This window comes from Protopterus annectens, chromosome 7.part0 (assembly GCF_019279795.1).
Source record: "Protopterus annectens isolate FY-2018-M chromosome 7.part0, PAN1.0, whole genome shotgun sequence".
Taxonomy (NCBI): domain Eukaryota; kingdom Metazoa; phylum Chordata; order Ceratodontiformes; family Protopteridae; genus Protopterus; species Protopterus annectens.
Window position 1 is genome coordinate 1630969355 of NC_056739.1, and position 15995 is coordinate 1630985349.

Here is a 15995-nt window from a genome sequence, read left to right on the forward strand (position 1 = left end):
TGCATATGCCTAAATCCACCACTGGTATGTATTGTGTGTATAGTGTGTGTGTTTGTGTGCATGTGTGTTTCTGATAACATGATTAGTATTAAAAGTGCTAATGTGTGAGAGCCTTGTCTTCAATGACATTAATGTAACTATATCTCTCACATACCGTAACTTTTTAAGAATTAGGTCATTGTCAGTAAACATGAGACAATTACTACATTGCCTCAAGATGCCTATGTCCACCAAACTACCTGCAGAGATAGTAGAAAAGTGCATATCCATTGCTCCAGAAACTTATTTCATGATCACTAAGGGATGGAACATGAGGGGGTCTAGATTTAGCCAGCTTGGGTACTTCTGTTGAGACTATTTAAGACTAAACTTGAGGAGCAGTGTTCCCAAACAAGCAAATGAGCTGCTCTGTATGCAACTAAGACCGAGGGAATTTGGAGTAGTTTTATAGTAAAATTTGAATTCTAAGTGCTTGAGTCCATACAGGGCTTTTCAACTGCCACTGTATGATGAGTAGCACTGTGCAAATACAACAACTTCAGACAAACAGAGAAACTGACCGAACAACAAAATGGCCCCATGGCCAATCAGGAAATTACACTTAGAACCCTCTGAAGTGATTCTCAAAATGAGATCAGGCTACTCAATACTGCCACCGGACAGTAGTCTAAACCCTTCTTAGTGTAAAATCAGCACTCTTAGGTTCATAGGTGTTTACTAGGCTAACAACCACAAAAACCTTTTTAAGCCTAGCCATGCATCACAAATCTCTGACAAGTTCTGATACCCTTGATAAGTGTAAGCAGGGTTTGGGAAAGGAATCATTTACAAGCAGGGGCCTGGGAGATGAACCATTTACCGGTTGCCCATGTCTATTAGAGACATAGGTGCCAAGCCAGGGATGAATTTCCTGTTCCCCATCCAATTGTTCAAGTTACACTTGAATTGTGTTAGGGAGGAACTCAGTTTCACATGGATGGGGAGCCTGTTCCAGAGATGGGATAGTCTCTGGGATACATACCTATCTCTCCAGTAGGTCCTAGATATATCACAGGGAAGGTTTAAGTCTTTAGAAGGGGTAATTCTGGTGTTATTTGTTTTCATGATAGACAGGAGATCCAACAGAGTGGGGTCTGGCAATGCCCTGTATGCCTGGCATAGATCTTCCCTCAACAGCCTGTAGGAGACCGAATACAGGGATAGTACCTTGTGGCAGTCTGCACAGGGGATGTTACTTATGTCCTAAATATTTTAGTGAGGAATTTCTGTGGAAATTCCATTTGTTGGATATGCCTGGTTAGGTGCATACCAAAGGGGCATTGTACTCAATGATAGGTCTAATGAATGCCAAATACAGTGGAACAATGACTTCCTTGGATCTAGATTCCATACCTTTGTTATAAGTTGTGAAACACAGAATGATTTCCTCACTACTGTAGCCACATGATGGTCAAAGGCTAAATTACTGTCTACGTGTGCCCCCATAGAGCAGACAGACTGACAATGCTATACACAAAGGCACTTCAAAATGATTTAAAGTGCATGGACCCAGTAAATAATGGAAAATTTAACATTTATGTGTTTAGAAAAAGTGCAGTTTTAGCAGGTTAACATACTTATCATCCAAGGATGGTACAGGATTACAGTAAAACTCTCAGAAATCTCAAGTGTGGAAGCCAAGTGTTTGGAAGGTCTCAGGAAATGAGTCAGTCACAGAAACTGACTAAACTAACAAACAAAATAGCTCCATGGCCAAACTAACAAACAAAATAGCTCCATGGCCAATCAGTATATTCTATGTAGGGCCTTCTGAAGTGATTCCAAATCTCAGAATGAGATCAGGCTACTCTCTACTGCCACCAGAGCAAAGTACAAGCCCTTCTTACTGTAAAATGACCATGAGAAGCAGAAAGTGCAAGAAGAAACAGTATTAGCCAATGGAACTAGCCAAATCGAGTGCCTATGATGTATAGAAACCAGCAAAGAGATACTGTTAATTACAAAGGCACTTTAAGTTGATTTGAAGTGAAAGGGCACGCAAAAATGTGTTAAACAGACTGTTGAGTGCGAAAGCAGTTTAAAACAATTTGAAATGCAACAACATAGTAATGCAAAAATAACACTAGCACAGTTAGAAATCATCAAATAGTGTAATTTAAGCAGGTAAATGCACTTATCTGCCAAGGACAGTAAGGGTTGCAATAAAACTATCAGGAATCTCAGGTGTGGCAGTCAAGTGTTTGAAAACCCCCAGGAAATGACAAAAAAGAATAATACCCATTTATTAACCATGTAGATCCACTGGACACACAATCCCTTTTCAAAGGTGATTAGGGAGCAATATCTCAAATTAATTGCTCAAGGTCATTTAGTAGATAAATGAGTACTGTCGGAATCAAACCCTGAACCACAGAAACTACAGCTCACATCCTTAACATTTGCACCCACTGCTATGCCTGGCATTATTGATTAACTGTTATTACAGTAATTTACCAGACAATCAAAAATTTTACTTGGGCCAGGGCAAAGCTATGAGGCAAAATCAGGAATTTGGAATGACCACTTACCTTGCAGTTGGCTTCTAAAAAACGTGTTTTCATGACAAAGCACTGTTAACATACTCTCTTTTGTGGCTGCTTCTTGCCACCTTTTTTGTGCCTGGTGTTCTATCATTTCACTTTATTCTCTAGGGGGTAGCTGGCTCCTGTTCTCAGTGTTTCTTTCCTTCTCCATTGATGACATTGGAGGACATACAAAAACTAATTCATATACCTTCTGAATTATCTTCCCAGCACTCTTTCTCTTTTTCCACACAGATGTGGTCATTGGAGGAATTAAAAAGACTTAAAACAAGTCTTTGAGCTCCAGGGTGCTGCTCTCCATTTCTTTTCGTTTCCATACCAGATGTTACAGCATCTGAATCTAGATTCTTGGCTGAAATGCCACAACTGACAAATCTTAGTTTAAAAAAAGTTCAGTGTAACAAAATAAATTCTCTTTACACTGACTGGCTCTATAGTTTAAATACTGTGGGTGTTATAGTTTAGATATCACTGGCCTTTCTGCTTTACTTTGACATGGTATTGGTTGACACTTGCAACAACCTATCAGAATTCTCGGGTGCTAAAAGGTGGTTGGGCAAGGCAGGTCATTGAACAAAGCAGTGCTGAGATTCCTCCTCAGTGAACCATTTACTTTCTTGCTTGGCAGGCTTGTTTTTAACACTTTTCTAGTAACTGCACTAGTGTTGTAATCTCAAAGCCAACACAAAACACTTATTTTAGTACAGCACAGAGCTGTAGTCCCTGGGCAACTGCCTGAATTGCTGATATTATAATCCACCAGTGCACATCACCAGTAAATGTCTCAGTTTGTGCATCTTAAGAGGCGTCAATTCTTCCTTTGCTGATGTAGGTTAGTGGAGGGTAAGCTTATATCCTAACACTATTAAAAAATCAGGCTCTGTATTTTTCACTTTTCACACCAAAAGCCGGATATCCACCCTCCAAAAAAGATATGCATCCTTTTTATTTAATGCAGATATTTATATGCCAGGTTTTTCTAGAAAGAATGTACTTTTTTATTTTACAATATATATTAACATGGAAAAGTTATGTCATGTAGGTTTTCAGTTTGAACAGTTATGAAAAAATTATGTCATGCTGGTTGCCTTTATTTTACATGAACTACTTTATTTTTTATGAGTCAAATCAGTAATACACCGCTTGTTGGCATATCAGTCTTTTCCCTCAGTAACAGATAACATAAGTAATACATCACTTCTTTGGTGTATAAATATTTTGCCCTCAGTGACAAATGACATAAGTAATACATTACATTTGATGTATCAATTGTTGTCCTTAGCAGCTGCTATGCTGGTTGCCTTTTTGAATAATTTCACTGCAATTGCAATCTTGGTGACTAAAGAAGAGTCAAAATGCTGTGGTATTCAGACATTTTGCCAAGATCCAGGAAATCAAAATCCCATTTCCACAAAAGTGCATAACCCACTGTCAGATTTACCAGAGTTACTAAGGGAGCTAAAGAGTTCACATTAATAATTTTTATCAGCATGCTTACTTCTTATCTGTATCAGTTTTGGAGATAAAGTGAATATTGATTTTTAGTCTTGATGCTGATTCACAACTAAAAAATTTGCATATTATCATACTGCCAAACGGTGTTTTGTGTGTAAGCTGCAGTCAAAAGCCATGAGACTTTGCATGGAATGTGAAAGATTAGTGAAGTAGCAAGAAGAATGGGAGTAAGTCACCATAACATGCCATTGTTCTCTTTTCTTGCTTGGATTGTAGCAGGTAAGTTATTTTTATCGTCCTGGCAGGGTCAAACCAGATACTATGGGTAGCAATGGATGCTGGGACTACTTGTGAATGAAATGATTGTCCCTGCTGTTTGCTGTTGTATTTCTGGCTTTGCAGGACTAATATGTATTTGGGTGAAGCCAGTTTGAATATATGCTCAGAGTTCCTCTCAAGTGTACCTCATTACGAGGAACGTACCTCATTTGGGGTCTTAAAAAGTTCATGTTCCTCGAAGTTCCACATTGAAAGACTCTGTCACACATTCAGTGTTAGAATTTTTTTAAGTTAAATCCATGGTAAATAGAAATTAATCATATTAATTCATTAAAAGATCTTCTTCATAAGTAAAACCAGCATATTTTAACCATCCTATGACCTTCCTAGTTGAAGTTGTTAGCAAGCCATTAGTATGTGTTCCACATTTTGCCCATTTGTTCCACATTTTCAGGGCTAGTGTTCCTCATTTTGGAGATGGAAGGTTGAGAGCTATAGCTCAAACTATTGTTTGTATGAAAAAATATATGAATATAACCATTATTTTATTGCTTTTGTTTACTGGAAAATGTCTGTTTGGGCACAAGTTCCATTTTCAAACGAGGCCCCCGGAGAAATGTTCCATTTTACAGAATGAGTAGAAGGCAATTATACAAAATTTGCATAGTAAATGTACATGCATACATAGTGTAGTAATGATATGACAGGTAATAAAAAATAATAAATGTACATAAAATAGTAAACAAAATGTTTATCACCATCAATCATCTGAGGTGTACACACTTAACAAACTGTCTGCAACTGCTTGATGATGGATACCATCTGTGAATTAAAGTGACCTGATATTTACCCAGTTTCTATAACCCAGTCATTAATCTGTGTATTTGTAGGACTAATATATAATTTTGAGAAACATTTTTTTACTGTGGCTACTGTTTGAGTAAAATGGTGTTGAAATATTCAAAGCTCTCAGCTGTCTGATTTTGCCTCATATTTAATCTGATCTTTGTAAAATATGTGGTTTTCTGGTAAATTGTTGAGGATTGCTCTCACTAAATATTGACAGGCATTTGAGTTTCAGACTTCATATCCTCCGGCACTGTGCACAATATGTGGCTGTTTAAGGAGGCCTGGAGTCCAGACAGGATACATGTAAAAGCAACCAATCACTGGTACAGTAGTGCAGCCAGTCATGTTGTGATGTCACAGCACTTCATTACCTGTTTGAGGTCTTGGCTGTGGCTTTTACTGTACGGAGTCTGTATACTCTTCCTCTTTCTCCCCCTCTCTCTCTCTCTCTCTCCGTGTTTATGCCATTGGTAAACTGATGTTCCTCCAAATTGCTTATAAGTAAGCATATATTGTGAGTGATGTCTGTGTGTTTGCTTATAAGTAAACATATATTCTGAGTGATGTGTGTGTGTGTTTGTACATGTGTATCTGTGTGCACTCATATCTACCAATAAATCTGGCTTAGCAGGTGTAGTGTTGGTACGTGTGTGTGTGTGTGTGTGTGTGTGTGTGTGTGTGTGTGTGTGTGTGTGTGTGTGTGTGTGTGTGTGTGTGTGTGTTTGTGTGTGTGTGTGTGTGTGTGTGTGTGTGTAAGACTGTGTGAATAATTCCACAAGTTTTATCTGTGAATGCATACATAACACTTCTGAAAAGCAGTAAAAATAGTTAACAAAAAATTATATTTCAAAAATAAGGCAGAACCAGATTACAGAGCATTTACACCCTTAGAGCTTTTGGGCTTAATGGTCTCTCACCCCCAACTGTATTTCAGGTTTTTGCACTGGCTTAGTAGGGGAGCCTCATCTTCAACCTCTGCTCTGGGTCTCCCATAGTTTAAAACTGGCTCTGTTTAGAAGTGTGCTTAAGAAGGTTGCTATTAGTTAATGTGGGGCTGAAAACAGTGTGGTCATTTTTTTCCTTAACTTTTCTTACAGTCAAACCTCAGAGATTTCACAGAAGATCACTACAGTTTATCTGTAGAGGTAATGTACTATGTAGGAACAATACATTGGAATACAGACATAAACATCAGACTTGTATACAAGTGTTTGTGGCAGGGCTAAGCAGACATATTGTGTAAATATGCCTGATGACATCTAGCTGAAACATGTTAATGTAGGCTTAATTTATCCCAGTCGAACATCAGAGGAGTACACAGGAAGGTGGCAGCCTTTTGGTGGTATGGATGAGGAGGCATGCTGTTCATATATTGACACCAACAATATAAAACGTATGATTCTGACCCATTTACTCTTTCACTTTCACATAGTATAACAGAGAGTCATGCACAGATGATGACTTATCTTTTTTTTGGGGGGGGGTAGACACTATTTCCACATATGATTTGTTTCCCTGTATGCATTTCTCTTTTTGGTTTACTGGGGAATATTATTTTGACAGCTTTTCACACTATGCCTTGCACACAACTTACTTCTTCCTTCAAAGAAAATAAGATTGAATTTCTTTCCTTAGTCAAGATTTTTATTTTTTTATTCAGGGTATCACTGGGTCAGAATGTTGGAAACATCTCTAAAATGTACCTTGGCGTATCTAGGGCCACATGGCTTTTGGAGGCCTAGCTTCTCCTGGACTTCCAGCTTAATTTAGTTATTTTAGCGCAGTCATGGCCAGTTACATCATGTTGAAAGGATAGAGGAAAAAGCTGAAGAGTAAAGCAAGGTATATAAACACAACAAAGCCATGAAGATGGTGTGAGAAACCTGGGGGTGGAAGCAAAACAAGCAAGAATTAATAACTTTGGCTACACATAATACCTAGTATTATGGATTCTGCTTATGCCTGTATGAAATGTACTTGCTTTCTGCAACTCAGTGTTCACAGTTTCATATGTGCATTTCTAAATATGTGGAATATGAAAAGAAATGAGCAATGAGTGTACCAAGAAGTGGGACTGTAGTACTGAATGACTGATATTATCCATGTTTGGCCAGCAGTAGCTCCCCCCATCCATACTTGTTCTGCATCCTCCACTGTAACCTGCATAGATTGCTTGACATCCCAGTAGTTTATATTATGTAAAGGGGGTGCAAAGAGTGACATTTCTGCACTGGGGTATTAAAGGCTCAATTATTTGCTCTTTCTATAGTCAAATTTCATTGAACGTCTCTTATGCTTTCAGTACCATATCCAAAAATGTTAACACTATAAAAGGTCTACTTATGCCTTGGCCTATATTATGTAAACAAATGCACCTCTTTTTTAAGTACACGGGAGCTGAATGCAGCAGTGGTAAACTTTTCATCATACTAAGAAACCAACTGGGAAGTCCAACACAGAAAGAATAAATAAAATTGTATATTTTCTTACTTTCCTGAAACCTTTTATGTTCATGTTCAATAAATTTTAATAAGGTGTTTTCAAATGAATTTATTACAACATTTTTTCTGGGTGGCATGAACTCACTTTTATATGGTACTTTAGGCACTGGCAACCTTCCATAACCAGTGTTAAATTCAAAACCCCTTTCATTTTCATGCACTTCATCAAGTGCATGAATATCAACGAGCTCATTCTCATACAAAGACATGTTTAACAGGGAATTATCTAAATCAATTACATTTTCAGCATCACTCCCACTTTCATCCGCATTATGTGTGTCACGTTCCTTATAATTAAAAAACTCTTTAAGGTGCAATTTTCTGCAAAACTGTCTAACTTCTAAGGAAATGTCTGCCAAAGTAGGGAAACAAACTGGAACAAACTCATGGTTTTTATGGAGGTTGTACTGAGCAATAATTTCATTATGTTTCAAGGCGAGTATTACAGACAACATAGGGGAGTTGCCATGGGGGCAGCTTGTGCCCCCATGTTTGCAAATTTGTTCCTTTTGCATTGGGAAGAAGAGCACATTCTTAAAACTAAGTGGAATAGCTATATTAGATGTTATTTCAGGTTTTTGGACGATGTCTTCATAATATGGAAGGGCACGGAAGAATTATTAGATAATTTCATGATTTATCTCAATAGTAGGAATATAGAAGTTATGTTCTTACCATAACGTTCCATGTTAGTTGTCTTCTTCTCGCCTTCTTCTTGCTGGATGGGTTCGGAGCCGACCTCGGCTCCGACTCGGCCAGTCTAAAAGCTCGAGAGTTGGTTCCACCGGCTCGAGGCTCCCCTTATATCCCACAATGCTAGGCGAGAGTTACCTCAGATCTCGTTTGTAAGCTAACCCAGCTTATATCAAAAACAGTAAAACTGTGAAACAGAATCCACCTCTAACAGCAGGAAGAACAGGGGTGACCTATATCCTGAAACAAGAAAATATGCATAATAGCATATGACTAAGAAAGAGGTGGTAGAAAGAGAGGTCACGATCACAACTCCTCTAGGTCTGTCCAGGCCAGGGGGAAGGAGGGTGGGACGCAAGAAGAAGGCGAGAAGAAGACAACTAACATGGAATGTTATGGTAAGAACATAACTTCTATATGTTAAGTTGTCTATCTCGCCTTCATTCTTGCTGGATGGGACCGCGTCCCTAGCACTTTGTCCCGGGTGGCCTAACGGAACAGACTCCTGAGAACAGTGGAACCAAAATTAGCTCTATGCCTAGAAGCTAAATCCAACTTATAATGGGAAATAAAAGTGTGAGGAGTAGCCCAAGTAGCCGCTGCACAAATGGTGTCAATAGGCAGTCTGTCTTGGAAGGCTAGAGAAGTAGCCAAAGCTCTGGTGGAATGGGCTTTAGGTTTATTAGGCAGTTTTGATGTCTAATCTCATAAACAAGGGTAATCAGAGATGTTAGCCATCTGGATAAAGATACCTTTGAAACTGGAAGTCCCTTTCTGCTTTCCGCATAGGAGACAAACAGCTGATCAGATTTTCTGAATTGTTTCGTCCTGTCCAAGTAGTACCTTAATTGACGATGAACATCCAGGCAGTGTAATTTTTGTTCAGACCTATTTGAATACTCCGATGAAAAAGACAGGGAGGTCATTGCATTGTTTTAGATTTGTTGTTGAAACCACCTTAGGCAAAAGGACGGGTTAGTTCGTAAGGAAACTCTGTCCTTATGGAACACAAGGTAAGGAGAACGACAACTGAGTGCTTGAAGTTCTGAAATTCTTCTAGCTGATGTGATAGCCACCAGAAAGAGAGTTTTCCATGATAATAACTTTAAGGAACATGAAGCTGCAGGTTCGAAAGGGGAAAGAATCAAAGAAGCAAGAACTAAATTTAGGTCCCAAGGAGAAGGAGGATTTCTTACAGGAGGTCTGAGAAGAAAAACTCCTTTCAAAAAGGCTTTGCAGAGTTTGTGGGACATTAGGGCAGATTCAGAAATACCCACATGGAAATTAGAAATAGCTGCCAATTGAACCTTAAGAGTAGATGGAGATGAACCTGCATGGAAGAGTTCAGCAAGAAAATCAAGGACTAGTTGGATGGAAGCGGTGAAAGGATCTATGTCCTTTCCTTGTGCCCAATGTGAGAAGCGTTTCCACTTACTCAAATAAATCTTTCGAGTGGAAGATTTATGGGAAGCTATCAAAATATCTCTAACAATGTGAGATAATTGAGGAAGCCTGGCTACGGTTGGAAGTGGAGGAACCAAGCAGTGAGGTTCAGAGAGGGGAGGGAGCGATGAAACTGACCCGACTGATGGATCAAAAGATCTGGAACTAGGTCCAGATTCCACGGTCGCTCCAAAAGAAATCGATGTAGAAAGGGGAACCACACTTGTCGAGGCCAGTAAGGAGCAATGAGGATCAATGAGGCCTTCTGAGCGATAGCTTTCTGTATTACTTGAGAGATCAGTGGGAAAGGAGGAAATGCATACAGAAGTCCCGGGGCCAAACTTGGACTAGCGTCCCTGCTGGGTTGGCCTGGTAAAGGGAATAGAGTGAAGTATTCTCTGCACTTGCTGTTTTGGGGAGTAGCACAAAGATCGCAGCAAGGCTGACCCCACTTGAGAAATATCTCTCTCACTACAGAGTCTTTCAGAGACCACTCGTGAGGCATGAGAATAGCTCTGCTCAACTTGTCCGCAATGTGATTGGACTTCCCGGCGATGTGCGTTGCTATCAGAAAACGCTGAGAAGAAATCGCCCATTGCCACAGTCTGAGTGCTTCTCGACACAGGGGGTATGATCTGGTTCCGCCTTGTTTGTTGATGTACCACACTACAGACATATTGTCTGTCTGGATTGCAATCGTTCCCAAGGGAAGAGAGTCTTGAAGGGCTTGCAACGCTAAAAGCACTGCTCTCATCTCCAGAACATTTATGTGCAAGTGGCATTCGTTTGGTTGCCATGTGCCCTGGACTGTCCTGCCCTGATAATGCCCCCCCCCACCCGATCAGGGAGGCATCCGTTGTCAGAGTAGCAACCAGAGAAGGTGGAACAAATGGTCTCCCCAACAGGAGCTGGGGGGAAGACATCCACCACATGAGATGCTTTTTGCACGCTTGCGTGATCATAATGGTGTGAGACATTGGAAGTTCCTGGTATGACCATTGAGAAAATAGCATCCACTGAAGGATCCGCATGTGGTATCTGGCCAATGGGAGGAGAGGTATGGCCGCTGCCATGATTCCCAACACCTTTAGAACTAACCTGGCTTTGGCTCTGTTGTTGTTGAGAAGAAGTGACACCAATTTTTGAATGTCTGATATCCTTTGGTTCGTTAGTGTTGCAGACATGTTTACAGTATCTAAATTTGCGCCTATGTAGGTAATAGTACGACAAGGCGACAAAACAGACTTTTCGCAATTTATTGAGATACCCAGTTTTTGACAGACGCGAAAGGTGTAATCTCTGGCCATCAGAAGGAGATGCTTGGTGGGAGCTGTAAGGAGCCAGTCGTCCAAATATGGAAACACCTGGAATCCTTGTCGTCTCAGGTGAGAAGCTACCACTGCCATGCATTTGGTAAACACCCGGGGGGGCAGTGGTGAGACCAAAGGGCAGGGCCCTGAATTGAAAATGACTGGTTCCCAGCCTGAAGCGGAGGAATCTTCTGGAGCGCCTGTTCATTTTTATGTGATAGTACGCGTCCTGAAGGTCTATAGAGCACATCCAGTTTCCTTTTCCCAATAGGGGAAGAATGGATTGCAGCGTGACCATCCGAAATCTTGTTTTCTTGACCGATCTGTTCAAGATACTGAGATCCAAAATTGGTCTCCAGTCCCCTGTTTTCTTTGTAACTAAAAAGAACCTTGAGTAGATTCCGGATCCTTGTTGGTCTGCTGGCACTGGCTGAATAGCTCTTTTTGAAAGCAGTTTTGAAATTTCCAAAGCTGCTATATCCCTTTGAGCGGGTGGAACATCTGGAAGGGATTTTTTTGACTGATTTGGAAAACGAAGAAAGGGGATGGAATAACCTTCGGAAATGATGGACTGTACCCATTTGTCTTGTGTCAAGGATAGCCAAGTTTCTGGGTACAGTGACAATCTTCCCCCGACTGCCTCCGAAGATGGGCAGTCGGGCAACACCTCAGGGATGCTGAAAGGGCTTGTCAGGAAAGGCTTCCCGATTGCCCTGGTTTTGCGGACCCCCCCTGCCCCTAGGGCGACGTCTACCATTGTTATTCCCACCTCTGCCTCTGGTAGGAAAACGACTCTGTGCGTCAGGCGAAGTCCCTTGAGATTGTTTACGGAACCACATCTTTCCACCCTTCTGGCCTTTGGGGTAAGGCCTAGAAGGAGTCGAAAAACGGACTCCGACGGCAGAAAGGGTCTTGCCATCAGTCTCGCACCTAGTCAGGGTTTCTTTCACTTGAGGACCAAAAAGAGATGATCCATCAAAAGGGGAGTTTGTGAAAGACGTCTTGAAAGGTTCCGCAAAGTTGCATAGCCGCATCCAGGCGTGCCTACGTAAGGCCACCCCTGTTCCTGCGGCTCTGCTCGCTCCATCGGCCGCATAAGAGAGGAGGCGCATGGAGGAGTTGGAAATGGAATTAAGGATAGCTAGCTGCGTGTTCATTTTTTCTTGGAACCCCACAGCTGTAGGGTCCTTCAACATCTCACTCGCTTCCTTGACCAAGTCCCTTTGAAGACGAGTGAAATGGCACAGGTAATTCAGCGAACGCATGGTGAAAGTCGCTGAGGAGAACATCCGCTTCCCGTACCTATCCATGGACCTAGATTCCTTGTTAGGTGGATGGACAGGCACTGAAGGATCAGCCAGTTCCTTCTTTGTGGCGGCAGCTACCACCATAGCATCCACAGAAACTCCTTTTGATAAAAATTGCTTGTCTGATGGAGCTGTGATGAATTTGGAGGGTCTCCTGGGAGTGGGGTCCACTGAATCAGGAGCCGTCCATGCCTTTTTTGCAACCACCTGCATGAGGGGGTCGAAGGGGGGGACACCCAGGAGGTGGAAGGACGAGAGCCAAACGCCTCAAGATACACAGATTCGTCCTCTGAAGGGTTGAGGGCTGGCCAATTTCCCCTCTGCTTAAGGATCTCCAGAATGTCTGCAAATGAGACATCTTCAGAAGGGGAACGGGGGGAACCCTCAGAATCATCCAGATCTGTGTCCGACGTGATAGACTCAGGTGAGTCAATGTGCTTCCTCTTGCACTTCCTCTTCCGAGGGGGCTCTTCTGCCAAATCAGGAGAGGCCTCGGAAGAGGATAAAATCCCCAAAGGGGACTCCTGAGGAGCTGGCTCTCTGCGGTCCGGGATGAGGGAGTGAGTCGACTTACCCTGAGGCAGCATAGAGGGAGGGGCTGACGGAGCCGACTGTGGAGTAGAGCCAGGCTCTAACACGCTCCGCATGACCTCGAAAGCACCCCTGTCAGGCAGAGCCAGAGGTCCCCGCTCCGAGGAGCTAAGGACCCCCCTCGGCACCGACAGTGATGGCTGCGAAGCCGATGTCGGAGCCGAACTCACCAGCGCCGAAGCACCGAGAGGGAGAGGGGGGTCGGACAAGGGTCCGATGCCACTCACCCCCTCGGAGCCGACGAGGGAAGTCCGGCGCCGAGATTCCTCCACGGAAGAAAACGGAGCCGACGACAGAGCCGAAGACAATTGTCTCGGCTCCGAAGTAACCACAGTCTCGGTTCCGACACGACCCAGCTCCGAACTCAAAAGAGTCGAAGGAGGAAAGAGTTGATGGACCGGGGCAGGCACCGACTGATGGGTCGGGCTCTGAAGCATCTGGGCAAGTGCCTCGGACTTAAGTAGTCGACTCACCACCCTCTGAAGGTCATGATCGGAAAGCCTCGATGACCTAGAGGAATGAGACCTTTGGCTCCGTTCAGACAGCAGGGGAGATCCTGGAGCCGAATGAACGGAGCCAAGAGAAGGTGACCTAGACCTCTTTCTGGTTGTCGGCTCCGAAGATCTTGTCGGAGCCGACACGGGTACCTCGATAACCTCGGCTCCGGCCGGGGCCGAGGAGGCCACAGAAACTGTGGACTGAGTCTTATCGGCTCCAGCCGGAGCCGATAAAGGCAAAGGTTGAACAACCTGAGGTCTCGGCTCAGAAGCCGGAGCCGAAGACCTCGATGCCTTAGAGGGCTTCCCTGTTGAAACTGACAGGGAATCCTCTGGTTTTAACAAGCCTCTCAAAATTAACTTGTTCTTTCTCTCCTGCAGGACCCTGGGGCTGAAGCCATGGCACACAGCACAGGAGTCCTGCAGGTGCAAACCCCAGACAGTAGACACAAGAAGTGTGAGCGTCTGTCAGAGACATTTTCTGACAGCACGCATCACACTTCTTGAATCAAGACCTTTGCTTCCTTTGACATTATCCTAACTGACAGGAGTACACTAACACACACCAAACACACAGTTATACCCTGTCAGAAAAATTATTAATAGTAAAATAATTAACAATTTTAGTCAAAAAATTAGAAATTAAGCACAAACACACCCTATGGAAGGGAAGGCCAAAGGCCCAAGGGAAGAACCAGCGGTTCTTTTAAAGAGAAAACGGGGAAAAATAGGGTCGGGGATAAAAAACTATATTCTACACTAATTTGAGAAGAATTAAGGTAAAAAGGGGAAAAAAGAATAACTTTTTAGTATAAAAAGCTAACACTCACCAGGAACCGGTAGAAGCAACCAACCTCGAAGCTGTAGCGGCAAACGAGATCTGAGGTAACTCTCGCCTAGCATTGTGGGATATAAGGGGAGCCTCGAGCCGGTGGAACCAACTCTCGAGCTTTTAGACTGGCCGAGTCGGAGCCGAGGTCGGCTCCGAACCCATCCAGCAAGAATGAAGGCGAGATAGACAACTTAACATGACTATTTAAGATTTACAGTAAGTAAGAACAAAAAAAGTCTTTCATATTTGGACACAAAGGTCACAATAGATAATAAGAAATTTAAATCAAATTTGTACAGAAAGGAGACGTTTAGTAATGATTATTTGGAGTTCCACAGTTGCCACCCCCAGCATCAGAAGAAAAGCATTATAAAAGGACAATGTATCAGAGCCGCCAGAATGACTTCATGTTATGAGGAAGCATTAGTTGAGTTAAATTATATAGCAAATATGTTTATCAATAGGGGGTACCCTATGTCCATGGTGGCCGATACTATAGAATATGTTAAAAGTGAATGGGGAAAAAAATATAAACCCATACTGGGAAGTAAGGACAGTCTAGTGAACTCCAGGAATAAAAATAATGAATACAGGAGGGCCTGCGTGTTACAATATGCCCCATTGGTGAACAAATTTAGAGACATAATTGTGAAAAATTGGAACATTTTGGGAACAGATGAGTACATATATAAAATAGTAGGCCCCAAACCAGTATTTGTGTATAGAAATGGAACAAATATGGAGATGAGATTAAATCAAATGAAGAATATGGTAGAAAGAACAGAGAGAGGTACAACAAAATGTGGCAGTTGTAAACAATGTCAATACATACTAAAGGTTAGCGAACTGACATTAGACAACAACCACAAAACAAAAGTAAAGCTATGTAAAGGGAACTGTAGAACTAAAAATGTGATATACTTAGCCAAGTGCTCAACATGTTCTTGTTACTATGTGGGGATGGCTTCAAGATGTTTAAAAAACAGAATTTATGAGCATTATTATAGAATGAGGAAACAAGATATGAATAATGCACTATGGAGGCATTGTGAGGCCAATAATGAATGTAGGAGATTTGAGTTTGGCATTCTTGAACAGGTTCAAGTGAATCCCAGGGGTGATAATATTAAGATGAAATTATTGGAAAAAGAGACAAGCTGGCAGATCAAATTAAATGCATCAGAGCATCCTGGTTTAAATGAATACATCTCTATCAAACCCATGTTAGAAGGTTAATAGGGTGTTAGGTACATTTTTTAATTTTATACATTTTTTAATTGTTTATGAGTACACAAACATTTATTAGGATATGAAGAAACCAATACAGTCATCTGTTAGTAATTCACATTTGTATTATGTAGGAATTACCAGATGTACATAAATTGTAGTTTTTAAAAATATATATTTTTTAAGTATGTTTGTCAGTCAGCAGTTTTTAAAGTAGTCAGTACATTACAGATAGTTAGTAGTAGGGAATCCAGCACAGTGCACTTTAAATGTTAACAAATTAAGTATTGAGTGTTTTTAATTAATGTAATTGATGATTTAAACATCATATAAAAAGGGTGTTAACAATGGTTAGAGTGGTTCTGATGAAATCTACGTCAGTAGATGAAAGCGCTTAACCTAACGAGAAGCAGTTTTTTATTGTGTGTA

General features: G+C 41.7%; 1 protein-coding gene across 1 annotated transcript in view; it reads right to left on the reverse strand.

The window, feature by feature from the left end:
- BSN (bassoon presynaptic cytomatrix protein) overlaps nt 1-15995 on the reverse strand; it is a 2988702-nt gene that overhangs the window by 164909 nt on the left and 2807798 nt on the right. Inside the window, exon 16 of the mRNA XM_044076415.1 lies at nt 7752-7953. Coding sequence (XP_043932350.1) covers nt 7752-7953 — 202 coding nt within the window. The remainder of the gene's footprint in view (nt 1-7751; nt 7954-15995) is intronic.